The sequence below is a fragment of the Oncorhynchus masou genome, chromosome 1, assembly GCF_036934945.1.
Source record: "Oncorhynchus masou masou isolate Uvic2021 chromosome 1, UVic_Omas_1.1, whole genome shotgun sequence".
NCBI lineage: Eukaryota > Metazoa > Chordata > Actinopteri > Salmoniformes > Salmonidae > Oncorhynchus > Oncorhynchus masou.
This window is the reverse complement of record NC_088212.1, coordinates 68,558,280-68,575,643: the sequence shown is the minus strand read 5'-3', so window position 1 is coordinate 68,575,643 and position 17,364 is coordinate 68,558,280. Positions and strand designations below refer to the sequence as shown.

At 42.8% G+C, this 17,364-nt stretch overlaps 1 protein-coding gene across 2 annotated transcripts in view; it reads right to left on the bottom strand.

Annotated features, from left to right (window-relative positions):
• Nucleotides 1–17,364, bottom strand: part of LOC135549093 (unconventional myosin-Ie-like) — a 53,817-nt gene that overhangs the window by 19,645 nt on the left and 16,808 nt on the right. For both annotated transcript variants that reach the window (XM_064979155.1, XM_064979161.1), the window contains exons 2-6: nt 11,227–11,370; nt 9,885–9,974; nt 9,199–9,293; nt 5,295–5,382; nt 158–247 (exon numbers count right to left, since the gene is read on the bottom strand). In XM_064979155.1, coding sequence (XP_064835227.1) covers nt 158–247; nt 5,295–5,382; nt 9,199–9,293; nt 9,885–9,974; nt 11,227–11,370 — 507 coding nt within the window. The remainder of the gene's footprint in view (nt 1–157; nt 248–5,294; nt 5,383–9,198; nt 9,294–9,884; nt 9,975–11,226; nt 11,371–17,364) is intronic.

Here is a 17,364-nt window from a genome sequence, read left to right as displayed (position 1 = left end):
TATTTGCACTGGACGTCCTTGTGTTTGCTTTGGTTCCGGAAACGACCGCAAAGCAACTTCAAATCATCAGGGCAGAACACAGTGCCAACCATATGATGTTAGGCGCCCCCATTCCGCTAATAAAAAAAAGAGATTTGCAAAGACGTGGAACCCTTACAAATCTGCTGGAGTTGTTGTTCCTCACTGTCTTGGCGTTCCCGAAGGCCTCCAGGAGTGGGTTGGACTGGAGGATGATGTCTTTGACGTGCTGTGAGGGAGCAGACAGACAGTAGGCTCGTTTTAGTGTGACAGGTAGGGTATAGAAGTAGTGCGTAGGGAGACACTACTACACTCTGCAGTTATCCACATCCCTGCTGGCAGATCAACATGCACCGTCAACATCTTCCACCCTCGCTCCGCTCTCATAGCGTCTGGAGCACATTATCTTTCCCATGAGCCATCTGCATATCAGGAGCCCATGAGTTTTAAATCAGCACAGTGTCGTGGAGACCGAACTTCTTGAATTTCTTGGAATCCTTTTGCGTCCCTGAACTATTGTCCTCTATGAAGAAAACAAACTTTAGTGTAACAGCTTTTTGTACTTACCCCAGGGCTCAGTTAAACCTTACATATTTATGTAACTAATCAAACCGCTCTGTGAGAGCCACGTGAGACTTCAAAACACTTACAATTTCCAGGTTAAAAACACATGCTGTGTCTGTCACATCGATTTGCATGCATATGATTCAGGGGCATGGTAATCTGATATGCATCCTGCAGTCAGAAACCGATACAGGGTGACGATAATCAGAGACAACAACTTTGCTGTTCAGTCTGTCTGTTTGAGTAGACAGGGGTAGTGAAGGGACAGTCACTCACAAAACACTTACACTTACCACACTTACCACAAGCACACAGGAGTTGGGGAGACCATGTGAATGAGACATGTGGACAGAGGGATTGACAAAGCTCAATGGGGCAGGAAGGGTATTGAGAGAGGTAGGGGGTTTCCAACACAATGGAAACCTTATTCAATAAACAATAGAAATTCCAAGGGCAATTTCTGTAATATACTACATAGACCGCACATAGACTTATTTTAAATACATTCTTCAACAAACGTTACAAGCACACTTTTCAGTACATCTTAAAATGATTTAAAAGATGCAAGGCACATAAGACTCATAGCCAGTAACAATGCAGAACCATGTACAGTACATTCAAAAAGTATTCAGAACCCTTCCACTTATCCCCATTTTTTTAAACGTTATTCTAAAATGGATTAAATCATTTCCCCCCTCATCAATCTACACACAATACCCCATAGCGACAAAGTGAAAACAAGTTTTGTTTGCAAAAAAACCAGAAATACCTTATTTACATAATATTCGGACTGGAGGTTGACCGATTAATCGGAATGGACGATTAATTAGGGCCGATTTCAAGTTTTCAGTATTTTCGGTATTTTTGGGCGCCAATTTCCGATTGAAAACAAAAATTGGCAGTGGATCTTTTACACCTTTATTTAACTAGGCAAGTCAGTTAATCTTGAAACTCTGGGGGCGCAATTTCATTTTTGGATGAAAAACGTTCCCGTTTTAAACAAGATATTTTGTCACAAAAAGATGCTCGACTATGCATATAATTGATAGCTTTGGAAAGAAAACACTCTGAATTTTCCAGAACTGCAAAGATATTGTCTGTGGGTGCCCTAGAACAGGAGCTACAGGCAAAACCAAGATGAAACGGCAACCAGGAAATGAGCAGGATTTTTGAGGCTCTGTTTTCCATTGTCTCCTTATATGGCTGTGAATGCGAGAGGAATGAGCCTGCCCTATCTATCGTTTCCCCAAGGTGTCTGCAGCATTGTGACGTATTTGTAGGCATATCATTGGAAGATTGACCATAAGAGACTACATTTTCCAGGTGTCCGCCCGGCATCCTCCGTCGAAATTGGTGCGTCATTTTCAGCTGCTGGGATTTTTCGCTGGGATTCTGAGGGGAAAGCAGGCTTCCACGAACGGCATATCAATGAAGAGATATGTGAAAAAACACCTTGAGGATTGATTCTAAACAACGTTTGCCATGTTTCGGTCGATATTATGGAGTTAATTCGGAAAATGTTTGACGTTTTGGTGACTGAATTTTCGGTTCGTTTCAGTAGCCAAATGTGATGTACAAAACGGAGCGATTTCTCCTACACAAAGATTCTTTCAGGAAAAACTGAACATTTGCTATGTAACTGAGAGTCTCCTCATTGAAAACATCCGAAGCTCTTCAAAGGTAAATTATTTTATTTATTTGGTTATCTGGTTTTTGTGAAAATGTTGCGTGCTAAATGCTACGCAAAATGCTAAGCTAGCTTGCAATACTCTTACACAAATGCTTGATTTGCTATGGTTCAAAAGCATATTTTGAAAATCTGAGATGACAGTGTTGTTAAGAAAAGGCTAAGCTTGAGAGCAGGCATATTATTTTCATTTCATTTGCGATTTTCAGAAATCGTTAACGTTGCGTTATGCTAATGAGCCTGAGGCTGTATTCACGATCCCTGATCCGGGATGGGTAGTATCAAGAGGTTTTAAGAACACATTTTTATTTTCAATGACGGCCTAGGAATGGTGGGTTAACTGCCTTGTTCGGGGGCAGAACAACAGATTTTCACCTTGTAGGCTCAGGGGATCCAATCTTGCAACCATACCGTTAACGAGTCCAACACTCTAACCATTGTACTCCACGAGAAGCCTGCCTGTTACGCGAATGCAGTAGAAGCCAAGGTAAATTGCAGCATTAAACTTATCTTATAAAAAACAATCAATCATAATTACTAGTTATAACTACTAATCCAATAGCAGGCAATATTAACCAGGTGAAATTGTGTCATTTCTCTTGCGTTCATTGTACGCAGAGTCAGGGTATATGCAACAGTTTGGGCTGCCTGGCTCATTGCGAACGAATTTGCCAGAATTTTACGTAATTATGACATACATTCAAGGTTGTGCAATGTAACAAGAGTATTTAGACTTAGGGATGCCACCTGTTAGATAAAATACCGAACGGTTCCGTATTTCACTGAAATAATAAACGTTTTTTTTGTTGAAATTATAGTTTCCGGATTCGATCATATTAATGACCAGAGGCTCGTATTTCTGTGTGTTATTCTTTTATAATTAAGTCTGATTTGATAGAGCAGTCTGACTGAGCAGCAGCATGCCCGTAATCATTCATTCAAACAGCACTTTCGTGCGTTTTGCCAGCAGCTCTTCGCAAGCACAGCGCTGTTTATGACTTCAAGCCTATCAGCCTAATGGCTGGTGTAACCAATGTGAAATGGCTAGCTAGTTAGCTGGGTGTGCGCTAATACTGTTTCAAACGTCACTCGCTTTTTCTTCGAGTGTGGCTGTTGTCGAACGTTAGCTTTTTTACATGGCACATATTTTACATGGCACACATTTTTACATTGCACACATTTTACATGGCACATACATGGCACATATTGCATATTGGCACATATTACTTTCTTCTCCAACACTTTGTTTTTGCATTATTTAAACCAAATTGAACATGTTTCATTATTTATTTGAGGCTAAATTGATTGTATTGATGTATGATTTTAAGTTAAAATAAGTGTTCATTCAGTATTGTTGTAATTGTCATTATTACAAATGTTAAAAAAATAAAATCGGCCGATTAATCAGTATCGGCTTTTTTTAGTCCTCCAATAATCTGTATCGGTATTGAAAAATCATAATCGGCCGACCTCTAATTCAGACCCAATATTATGAGACTCAAAATTGTGCTCTGGTGCCTTCTGTTTCCATTGATCATCCTTGAGATGTTTCTACAACTTGACTGTAGTCCACCTGTGGTAAATTCAAATTATTGGAAATTATTTGAAAAGGCACACACTGGTCTATATAAGGTTCCACGGTTGACAGTACATGTCAGAGCAAAAACCAAGCCATGAGGTCGAAGGAATTGCCCGTAGAGCTCCGAGACAAGACTGTGTCGAGGCACAGATCTGGGGAAGGTTACCTTAAAATGTCTGCAGCATTGAAGTTCCCCAAGAACACAGTGGCTTCCATCATTCTTAAATGGAAGAAGTTTGGAACCACCAAGACTCTTCCTAGAGCTGGCCGCCTGGCCAAACTGAGCTATCGGGGGAGAAGGGCCTTGGTCAAGGAGGTGACCAAGAGCCCAATGGTCACTCTGAAAGAGCTGCAGAGTCCCCCTGTGGAGGTGGGAGAACCTTACAGAAGGACAACCATCTCTGCAGCCCTCCACCAATCAGGCCTTTATGGTAGAGTGGCCAGACGGAAGCCAATCCTCAGTAAAAAGCACGACAGCACACTTGGAGTTTGCTAAAAGGCACCTAAAGTACTCTCAGACCATGAGAAATAAGATTATCTGGTCTGATGAAACCAAGATTGAACTCTTTGGCCTGATTTCCAAGCGTCACTTCTGGAGGAAACCAGGCACCAAGCTTGTAGTGTCATACCCAAGAAGATTCTAGACTGTAATCGCTGTCAAAGGTGCTTCAACAAAGTACTGAGTAAAGGGTCTGAATACTTATGTAAATGTAATCCTTTTTTTGTAATAAATTTGCAAAAGAAATCTAAAAACCTGTTTTTGCTTTGTCATTATGGGGTATTATGTAGATTGATGAGAAAAACAACAACAATTTAATCCATTTCAGAAAAGGCTGTAACGTAACAAAATGTCAATATTTTCCGAATGCAGTCATACACCCTTTTCCACATGACTCACTGAGAGCATGATAGCTAACATTAGCTTTGAACTTGAAACCTTGACTAATAATAATAATTCCAGAGTGGAATAAGCACTATACTAATCAGACAAAAAAAAATTACTACCATCACAATTGCGTCTGAGTTTTAGCGTCTTGTGATCCAGTTTAAATTCCTACAGACTGGAAATTCCAAGCCCTTTTCAGTGGGCCAATAATACCAGGGAGGCTGGTGGAGAGGGGTGGCTTGGGGACAGGGCATCTGCTGAGTAGGATGGGGGCCAGATGGCTGCTGGGGGGGGTATTTGGGGGATGGATGGGCTGATGATGGATTGATAATGATAATGGGAGATTGGAGATTGGAGGGATGGCGGGAGATGGTTTGGGTGGTGCGGAAAGGGGAGGTTTAGATAGGAAACAGCAACCGGTCATTAGGATGGACTGACCTAATAAGGTACATTGTAAATGACAGTGGATGTGTGTGATCGTCTGAGATTAATCACATTTTCACAACTGTAGTTGAGCGGTGTTTACCGGTGTAAAATGGAAGTAGCTTCTCTGGGCTCACCTGCACTTTGGGTCCTCCTCCGGATACTCTGGAGATGTAGCCCATGATGTATTTGGCTGCTACCGTCTTCCCTGCACCACTCTCTCCACTGAAACACAGAGTAGAGAGGTCAGAACGGTGCATATAACAGGGCAGTCCACTGAAACACAGAGTAGAGAGGTCAGAATGGTGCATATAACAGGGCAGTCCACTGAAACACAGAGTAGAGAAGTCAGAACGGTGCATATAACAGGGCAGTCCACTGAAACACAGAGTAGAGAGGTCAGAATGGTGCATATAACAGGGCTGTCCACTGAAACAGAGTAGAGAGGTCAGAACGGTGCATATAACAGGGCAGTCCACTGAAACACAGAGTAGAGAGGTCAGAATGGTGCATATAACAGGGCAGTCCACTGAAACACAGAGTAGAGAGGTCAGAACGGTGCATATAACAGGGCAGTCCTCTGAAACACAATGTACAATTCAAGGATGCCCACGTTGTTGTCAACTGTATCATAACAAGTAAATGAGAGTATACACTTTCTCAGTGTAAATTCAACTGAACTGCGAAGCTGAAAAAGAAGTTGCAGATTTATGGTACCAGACAGTATGTTAAATAACACTCCATGAAAATCTCCTCTAAGCCTGGTTTTAAGAGGGTCAGTAGGGGTTTACCAAAATGCTCCTTTATTGTCTCTTCTTATCCCAATTAGCATGAAGGTGGCCTACTATTGAAGGAGGGGATTTCTCAATTTGACCCATGCCTCTTTTCTCTTCTCTTTAATGTGCGATGTAGGAACAGAAGTTGAGCCAGTCATAAATGCTCTTCCTCTAATTCTCCCAGCTGAGCCAAACCCTTCAATTCAAAGCAACATTTTTCAAACATCCAGAATTACCAGGTGAAATGCCATTTCTTGACTTCCTGTCCACAGAGACTCCACTTCCTATATACACTCAGCTCTCCTTCTCTGTGGTTTTCGCCAACCAAAATCAGACTCATCTCAGCAGTAAACCTCCCACTCTAGAAGGGGCTAATAACACTAATCCTGTTTTGTCACATTTGCCCAGTTTCTTTTCTTTCTTCTCTTTCCTCAACCTCTCCTTGCATTTTTCCTCCTGTCCTTTCACTTCACCAGGGTCATACTTATTTAGACATATGTTGTTTGGCAGTGGATGACAGAGGAGTCTGTTTTTTTATTTCATTTTTGAAGGGGAGTCATGTCAGTAATGCCCTTCTGAGACGACACAGCTGCAGACCGTTTGAGGACGCCATAAGAAGTCATCAAAGCAACTCTATATGCTTATTCATCTCCCTTAGGCAGATCATAGTCTGCTCCTCTATAGTATTCAGTCTAGCTTGCTACACAGCTATCCAAAACCAAAACAACTATAATAATTCTAGATATAGACTACAATGCACTCAAAATACAGTCAGTACACTGACTAGCGACCAAATGTGACCCAATGTTCCCTCTAATCTTTGCCAATAAGCATTTGTAGGACCTTAACCCTTAAGAGAACCCATCTGAACATGGTGGACTTATGGGCATGCTCTTTTCAGCTGGAGCAGGCTAGGGGCTGGAGTTTGAATCACATCCTATTTTTACCCTCCTGAGGGGTGCGCCCATTGTTGTAATTACACAGCACACAGATGCTTAACACATTGTTGACTTCCTCTCCCATTTATTGGCCAAACAAGGACAGAATGAGAGTCGTGACGTTATAGACGGCTTACTGTAAAGTACTACATTCAGCACTGAATCACTGGGCTCACTGATGTCACTCACAGCTCAGCTTGACAAAGAAAGCACCTGAAGTGATCATTACAGACATCAGCTATGGAATGCATGCTGAGTATGATGTGGGACGAGGGATACTAGTTATGCATATTTGTATGATTAGGCACATTGTGTTCCCAAGCCACTACCGTATGATACAAGTGGGCGGGTGGACACACACACACACACACACACACACACACACACACACACACACACACACACACACACACACACACACACACACACACACACACACACACACACACACACACACACACACACACACACACACACACACACACACACACACACACACACACACACACACACACACACAAGGTGTGACTGAAGTATGGCTTCATTTCAACTTGTTGGATAGCATACTTTCCTGCAACTGAAGGGTCCATCCATTAACAGTAACAAACTGTAAAACTTAGATGGATTCTCCATTTCCCGTGTCATTGTTCCCATGAAACAATGACACATAACCAAGCATGTCATTTCAATGGGGGAGAAAATACACTTCCCTACATTAATAAGCAGAATACTAACTGTTATATGAGCAGAGGGTAGAGTATAGTGTGTCATTAGACACTACATTTCAGGCCACCCTTTCCCGGGATAGATCTGTAAACTCACTGGCCAGAGCCTTGATAAGAAAGGACGGCAAAAACTGTGCACAACACAAATGGTGCTATGTGATTTAAAATACTGCAGCTTCAGTGTTTGTAGAAGCGCAAGCACTTCTATATATGAAATGATGGCATCATTTGTGTTTTAACCACTCAGGGAGTCAGTTACTTAGCTTTCCTCTCCCAAACATTTGAGTGCAGACAAATAGGTGAAGTCAGACATTGACAGAAAGCCCAGTCAACACCACTTGACCACGTCAGATGACTCATGTCATGTTGAATGACTTCTTTAATAAGTGGGAAAGAAAAAAGGTCCAACACAGTACAGTGCTGACCACACTGCCTGGACAGCATTTCATGGAGGGCTTTGTTTGCTGACCTGGTGCATCACAAATCCACTTCCATTCCTTTCATGTGGGAATCTGTACTGGCAGCTGTCTAAACAACGGATAGAAAGTGCTGAACCAGGGGACATTCGCCATGAGGTAAGCACTACAGTAACCGCCCGGGCCCCGGGCCTCAGGTGACTGGCCCACAACATAAAGCCTCAACTATGAGACAACACTTTTCCCTTGGGAGGCCTCCTCCCATGGGAACCCATTGTACAGTCATGTTACCCACTATAGGCTTCACAACACTAGGGAAGGATCTCTGGACTACCACTAGCTTCCAGGAATCCAGGGCTGTGACCAAACACATTTAATGGCCAGTTAGGCTATTTTACATTTCCTTCTTGACCACTGCTTGGTAAGACAGACTTTGGTTTGGTTCAATCATATTGCTTCCACTGTCAAGTATTTTCAGCTGAGTGGTCTAAAGAGGAAAGGAAGCTATATTTGGGGCATAGCCAAAGAGTCCATTACATTTTCAAACAGTCTTGTGATCCTCTGTCTGTCTGAAGCGAATAATCCGTATCCATGTGTAATATACAGTATACTCCCAAATGTGTTAATTGTCACTACTCATCCGCTCTCAATCCATAACAGCAGAGGAACAATTCCTGTTTTATAAAAGCAGGAAGCTAATGCATAAACAGACGCTGTGTTTTGTTTTCATTCTACATCCTGAGAATTCTTTTCTAAAATCAACCAGCTGACACAAGAAAAGAGACATGAGGCCATTTCTTTTAGACTTGAAGGTGTATTTTCCCAGGGTGCCTTTCCCAGCAGGCTGTGATATATGGAGGGTGGATTAAGACTCTGGTTGAAGAACCTTGACTGAGCAGGGCACTGTCATTCAGCAGCACTCCTCCCAGTCAGGTGGTGGATCCTGTTGGTTCCCTTCCTATCTATTATCATTGCATTCAACAGCAGCACTCTTCCACCCGTGTCACCATGCAGTCTCCTCCTACCCCTCCCTGCCTCTCGACTTCTGCCTCATTCACAGGCATTTCCCACATACCAGCTCTGTTGTTATGGTTTTCAGTTGTCACCCTTTCTCCCCACACAAACACTGAAAGGGAGGGGAGGTGCCTGAGACATAATAACGAGAAAAGCAGGCAGGCAGACTCACCTGATGATGACACACTGGTTCTCCCTGTCGATCATCATGTTTCTGTACATGTTGTCTGCCAGGGCGTAGATGTGAGGAGGGTTCTCATACTGGGCCTGGAGGTTCAACAGAGATCATGACCTAAGAATATCTCATAAAAAAACTGGGTGGGTCCATTTTCTTGGTCCTAAGTGGAAAACTGACTGTAAAGGCAAGACTGTAAATAATTAGGAGTAATTTGTGTAATGAAGTAATAAAGTCAGAGGGCTAACTGTTTTTATCAAGCATAGTTAACGTCTGATTTGGCAGCCAAGTCCACTTCCAGTACGCTGGCCAAGAACACCTTAAACAATACAGACTTAAACAAGCTATACTGAAGGTATTGCCAGGCCTTTTCAACGGGTAAGGCACGTTTCTAAATCTGCACCAACTGAGGGGTGCTGCTGGAAAAGGTATTTGAAGCACACCAAACCCAGTTCATTTAAAGCTTTGTTCTTTCTACTGATAACATCATCCTAAAAACATGACTTATCTTAACTTTTCCAAGTACAATTACTCTTAACTGCTATGAGGTATGAGGTGACGTTGTGCAAACAATTAGGATACAAGTTGAATACAGTCATAGCAGAGTTGTATTTTTTTCCCAAATAGAAAAACCTTTTGGTACCCTGTCTCATACTCCTGTCGAAAGAGAAAAGGCTGCTCACCGCGCCCTGATACATCTCCACTTCCTTGTCTCCAAAGTATGGCATCTGCTTGAACGGATTAACAGAGATGAGCACAGGGCCAATGTAAGTCTGTAGAGGTTATGGGTTAAGGGTCATACTAATGACACATAAGTACCATTAATATCAACTGTTCAGGTCCCAGTGACTCACATGGTCAAAGGAAAAAATAACACTAAGAATTCCCAGAGCTCACTAGTCATCTGCATTGAGCACCAATGACAACCCTCCACTCATTTTACGCTTTAAGACAATGCAGTTTCAGAACATATTTATAAATCTTTACGGAGTCTGTCTTGGAGTAGATGGAGAAAAATGACCTAACTGTGAGTAATTGGGCCCATGACGTCATTGCAATGTGCATCTGTGTGGTAGCACTGGAGTGTGTGGTGATTGGACACAAGCCTTGTAAAGACACAGTGTTCACACATCAGAGTGAACAGCCCAGCAGTGTAGTGATGTGAGGTTTTGGCCCTGCAGCCCAAAGCAGCTCCCGGCACATAAAGCTGGTATTGAGGGCGCCCTGCAGTGACCCCAGCCCCAGTACGCCACTGGCTGGAACACTCTGTGTTGATGCTATTTTCTGTCCAAAATCAGAGGATTGACTCAGAGTTTTCAATCTAAAACGGCCAGCATCTGCTCAACTCTATAATCCAAAAGACTGCCAGGACACAGATGAGGTTTTAATTAATGAGCTTCTTCGAGAACTTTCAACATTTTCCATCAAAATGGTCATTCAGAGACCCAAACATTTCAACACTACTTGGATACATTATATGGGCACAAGAACAAAACTTTTAACCTCAATATATTCTTGAGGTCTGTAAGAGTGAAGCTGAATACTCTTCTTAGGGATTGTATAGGCCTACGGGGATGGGGCATTTACAGATCTGGCCCTGAATGCTCTCAGCACAGCCACATAAAACCATTACTGTTGTAGGAAAGTAGCTGCACTGCTCACATTCACTGTGCAAGGCATACTGTACATTTCTCAGCAACCCTTCCTCCAACCACTTTCCATATTGCTGCATGGTGAGATTAAACCAGAGTAAACCTGATTAAGATCCATTCCAGCCTGGAGGTGAAGGAAGCTGAAGTCAGGGGTCCAGATAGGGGCGCAAAGAGGCCCGTCTCCCCCTCGCCACTGGCGATACATGGTGGGAGTAGCCCAGTGTCTGGAGCCTCAAACACTAGATCATTAATCTGAGTTATTACAGCACTGGGAATGGTCACTCAGCTATTCTGGGAACAGTGGGAGTGTGTCTACGGCAGGGCTTAGCCATTCTTCATCGAGGTGTGAACGGTGTGTGAATGTGAAGGATACAAAGATGTAGTCGTCCATGTATCTCTTCTTGAGGTTGTCCACAATGGCGTCCTCGTTGATCTTGGTGAGGAGCACCATGTCGTCCACTCCACTCTGCTTGACATTGTGGCTCTGCCAGTGGTACCGGTAGTGGCCCCGGCTCCCCTGGAACACACAGAACACAATACACATCTGTTAGTGCCTTCAGACTGCTTGCAACCGCATCAAACTATAAAGAACAGGATAGTATCTAGGCTAGGAGTTTTTCCCTGACCAGGAAAAAAAATAATGGTCCTATAATCTCATAGAAACTTAATTAGCAGAAGCTTACCCTTACCTAGGACTGAAATCATCCCATTTGGTGAGAGTACTAGAGTAGGCAGAAAACTGTCCAACAACTGAAATGAACTTGGGCTTTCCCCTGAGTAACTCATTTTCACCCATGCAGAGTTTTGACATTTTTTAAAACTTCTAATAGGTGCAAGGTCAGGATTCCCAAAAGTGCTTTCAGTGTGTTGTTGGCTCTTTGATGTTGGCTCTTTGATGTTGTGTTCTGACTGCTGTCAGACCTTTCCCTTTACCTCCCTCTCTCTTCCTCTCCTACCTCTGTTTCAGTTAGCTTTTGTTTTCTGAGAGTGGGTCTCCAGAAAGCTTAGGCCATTCATCATGTGCTGTGAGTCAATGTCATCTGGCTACTGGTGAAAGGATTACAATGTGCTGTGAGGAGTGAGTCTTATTCTCCTGGATGGAGTACCAATTAAAGCCACAGACCAGATCCAGAACATTAGTCAACACTGGACACATCTCAATGCCATTTAACGCTCTGTTTGCCTCCTGATTCCACTGAGAAAGAGCATTTATCCCCCCCCCCCCCATATTCTATTCTAGTATACCTTTCAACTGGAGTGCAGCTTTACATACTGTACAGCTGAACGATTTGTATTTCTACGCCTGTTTTTTCTTCCTGGTTCTGGAATGCTTTGTTTCAACGTTTGAAGTGGTTCAGATTGGAAAGGGCTGGTGCATAGATTAGATGGCAGCAACACTTCCATATTTCAGATTCCATAGGCTACAGCAGACTGAATGCTGCTGAATAACAAGTAACAATCACTTGTTAAATGGAGATTTGTGGTTGAAGACAAAAAGCACAGTTGCACTAAGATGTACTTTCTCTACCAAAGCAACACAGAGCAAAACCATGGTGAAATTACATTAAAATAAAATAACACCACAGTAGATTTAATACACCAATGGAAAGTCATGGTAACTTTCAGTAATTGACTTGTACAAAGTCAAGGCAGAGAGACTGCTCAAATGAACCATTAACGTTCTCAGGGGTGGCTCAATTTTCTTACACCAACAAAATAAATACCACAACCTCTCTTTACAGACTCACTCTTAGCATGGAATATAGTGAGTAATGTTAATAGCTTCTCAGACTATTTCTATGTGCATTTTCACTCAGGAGCCAAGACATAAATTACTGCTCCATTAGTTTTCCAGACGGTTCCCATTATCATGTTTTACTACTTTTTTAAACAGAAGAAGAAAAGGCTGATTTCTCCTCTCATTGGCTCGCTAAGCAGGGTGCATTACATGTGATTGCATACCCTGGGAGCTCATAAACACCTCAATGGAGGTGTGTGAATGAAGAGAATATTGATGGGACACTGGGAAATTGGTGTCTCGGGAATTTGAAGATATACAGCGCATTCAGAAAGTATTCAGACCCCTTCCCTTTTTCCACATTTTGTTACGTTACAGCCTTATTCTAAAATAGATAAAATAAATTTTTAGTAATTGGTGAAATAGACATCTTGCCAATGCCTAAATCTACCCACATTTGGCACGTGGCGGGTGTTAATTTTAGGCCCTGCTTCCAAGTCAAGGTAAACTTCTGGTTTTATAAATGTTTTACCACCAAGGCCCACCGGTGTAACTGCTAAACTGCTTGCTGACTGTACTGCATGATTGTAGACGGTTTATTATTAGTTCTAGAAGCTATGTTGACTATGACGTTAGCTAATATGGTGACAACGATGTAGGCTGTGTGTAGCGATTATGATATGAAGGTTTGGCTTGGAAATGTTTTTTTCACCTGGTCACATACAGCTGATTTGTTATACTGTATTTCCATGTTTGACTACATCACAATCAAAGTATGTATGTGAGACTACTCAGACAGACTCTTGATAAAGCATGAGCCAAGTCAGAGGTTCACAGAGCCCTTTACACAGGAGAAACAGTCCAGTCTCCTGGCAGCGATCATAAACATTCAGAACAAAAGGACTAGTTGATCAATAACATATAATAATATTATACTTAGCGTCTCTGTTATATTTCCATACTCATCTGAAATCCAACACATCAGCTTCATCTCATTGTCATGCTCTAATGCAGTAGCAATGACATTAACTGCATTGTGCTTGGAATCTACTACAGATGTTGCAGTTGAGCCCACCACAAATACGCATAAAACAGCCCAGATCTATAGACCAACCCCAGGCAAATGTTATTAGAGCCAGCACCATGTATGCTGTAGGACACAACCCTACAAGTACCACACTAGGCTATTTAGAGTGCTATATTTATCCTGTTGCTGCTTTGTTGGGAATGATAATGTTCTACTTGAAGAGGGGAGAGGACGTAAGCCGGAAACACAGGAGTCAAAAGTTCAGAGTATTTTCCATGGGGGTTAGAGGAGAACATTGGGTACATTGAGATGTTTAAAATAATTTGCTAACATTTTCTAATAACTTTCATCAATATGCACCAATAAAATAGTTCATAAACATTTATAAGAATGTATAATAGCTTATTGATGACAGTGGTTATAAAGCCAATCATTGTGACTGCTTGTTGGATGCTGTGCCATAAACGGCTAATGTGTGGCTCTGGTTGAAACCTACCTATGTGTTTTGACTGAGATCTAGTCTAAGGCAGGATGCTGTTCTCTCTGGTAAATGATTCCCCAGGTTAGTGGAAAAGTTGAGGTGAGTCAGTCCGTGCTGAAGGTCGGAGAGCATACAGTCCCTTAGGAGACAGATTGGACTGAGAGCTACCAATAATAACATCACCATGGAACCAGCACTGACTTCCCTCTGAGTACATCTTAACAACCATCTTCTACACACAGACTTGCCCTTAGTAACAGCATACTACAGAGCATCAGTCATAACTAATGATCTTTGCTTCTGTACAATTCCAGTCAAATATTATGTGTTTCACAGATGTCAAAACAACCTTGATCCCAGGAAGTATGATTGGGACCTCTGTCCAAAGAGATCTAGGATTAACCTGATTCATTGCTTAATCTCATTCTCTCTCAGAAATAACAATCAACTCCTTAAAGTCTCCCAGGTTTGGGACCAGACCTTTTCCTTAAAGTTATCCTTACAGCAGTTGAGGAATTTCTGCACCAACCCCAGATTCATAATGCCAGGCTTTTTTCATGCAAATACCATTACCATATATGGAGAGTGCCGAGCAGAGCTGAACTCAGGAAATGGCTGGGTTTGATTCAGTACAACAGCCCCCCCCCCCCATTCCACGCTTTTACTCTGTTCTCCTTTTCCAACCTTGGATTTGACACAGAGCCCACCATGTGTTAAGAAGACCCCTTTCTGGGTGCTGCACTCTACTACAGAAATGGATCTCTTTCCAGTAACAATCTATGAGAATAAACTCTCCTCCATTCGATAAATATGATTATCTTTTACTAGCCTAGATTATTGATGACTACAAAATTATTATTTGATTGTTTGAAGATTTGAAACATGAAAATATGACATTTGAAACAGCTTCAAATATGTCTTTCACAAACTTGTCAACTGAAAAGATAAATTAAATAACTATGTGATATCATATTACAAAGCAATAAAAAAGGCTAATGTGCAGCCCCCTCCCTCCCTCCCTCCCTCCCTCCCTCCCTCCCTCCCTACCTCCCTCCCTCAGCTGCCTTGCAGGCTGAGCTGTCCAGCATGTTGTGGTTTGGCCAACACCAAGCAAAGACTCAGGGCTGTCATCAACAGATTAAGATAGGGTTTGTTAATGAAGTGATGGTCTTCAGTGCAAACTGCAGGAGAGAGCCTCTTGGTCCTGACGAAGACAGAGGCTAGTAAACCTCACTAAGACACAAACCCAGCTGCAGTGTCCAAAGCCGGTTTGCATGTACATGGGAAATGCCCCATGTAGACCGTCGTGAGACAGGTTAGTTTTACCCTACTGATGATGTGTTGTTGCAATAGTAATCCTGCTCAGTACGAGAGGAACCGCAGGTTCAGACATTTGGTGTATGTGCTTGGCTGAGGAGCCAATGGTGCGAAGCTACCATCTGTGGGATTATGACTGAACGCCTCTAAGTCAGAATCCCCCCTAAACGTAATGATACCGTAGCGCCGTGGAGCTTCGGTTGGCCCGGGATAGCCTGCCTCTTTTGGCAGGTGAGTAGAGCCGTTCGTGACAGGGTTGGGGTGCGGCCGAATGAGTTGCCGCCCCTCTCCTGATGCGCACCGCATGTTTGTGGAGAACCTGGTGCTAAATCACTCGTAGACGACCTGATTCTGGGTCAGGGTTTCGTGCGTAGCAGAGCAGCTCACTCGCTGCGATCTATTGAAAGTCAGCCCTCGATCCAAGCTAAACTCTACTAAAATGCTGGCATCTTGGTGGATATTGCTTGGGATGTGGCCAGGATCAGGCTACAAATGTATTTTGTTCATGCAAGGGTTTCACTCAGTGTTGGATAAGTGCAAACATGTGCTACCATGTAGCAGTTCAGCTGACCTGATTTCTGAAAACAGCTCTGTTCTGAGTCAGGTTGCCCTCCCCAGAGAAGGTTTATGATTTTATCAAATATTTTTGATTTCATTTAAACATTTTTGAGAAGCTTTGGACAGATGCACATATACTAAGTCTTACAGTATGAAATGCCATCATGCATTTTGTTGATTAAAAAATCCCAACCCCCCCCACTACCCCAAAACCGAAAATACTCTGTGATCCTCCACACTACCCACACTATATCTAGCATTGGAAGGCATGATGTCAGTTAGTACTTCCTGTCTCCATGACCCCGGGTCACAGCCAAGTCACACAGCCATACATCAGCTATGACCTTTGCAGTTGTAACATCCATCTTTGGTGCGTACTAATTGATTCTTGAAGACTATAAGTTATAAATGCCTCATGAGTTAAACTGTCGTACCCCTTCAGAACCCAAGATATCAGCTTGTTTTACTTCAATGTTTGTAAACAAAGAAAATGTAAACAAACCCTATATAGCCTCAAAACATGGTTAAAACTATAATGTTGATATCATGGATGTCCTGGCATCCATAGCGTGGTCTATGAATTTGAGAGTGGTTTCTTCAGCCCCATCTCTCAACGTTTTACCGAAACACGGGGGCACTTTGTTATTATTTCAACTCCGGATTGCCCCTTTAACTGACATAAACTAAATAGAACTAAATCAAGGCCAACACTAAGCAGTGCTTCCACCTGGACTCTATCACTGCTCTGGATCAACTGCTGAATCTGCACTTTTAAAAACCACTAATTTCAGAGCAGTGCCAGGAACAGAGTGCTGACAGAGAGTAAACCTTCCACAAGTCAAGAGGAGAAAACAAAGAACCCTGGATGATGATTGAGAATACTGTGGTGTCTCTAATATTAGAGACAGTAATCTGAACAGTCTGAATCATCATCTGGGGTATTTCAAGATGAGAAGTAACAATAAGCAGCAGCGTGGGGCTGTTGCCTTGCACCGCTTCTCTATGGGATGGGATATTCATTAGGGTCACAGAGCACCCTAGACAGCAGTCTCTTTCTCAGCTGGATCTGGACCCAGACTGGACCATGGGCACCATGGCAGCGCCTGCTGTCTAAGTGGCAGCAACACCCAGGGTACAGCCAACGGGGAGCCAGCTTCACCACTGCTCAGCACCATGCCAGTAGAGAAGACATCCATGCCAAGCCTAAGAACACTACCCAGACTTGGACTTATAGTTGTCTCGCGTCAATAAGTAAAAACATTTCTGACCCTGTCTGGGTCTCTTAGCCTGGCAGCCATAACTACCCATTAATGAAAATACCCAGAGCCCAATGCCAGTGGAAACAGTCCCCGCTACCAAAGCTCATGAAAATGTGACTTACACCAAATAG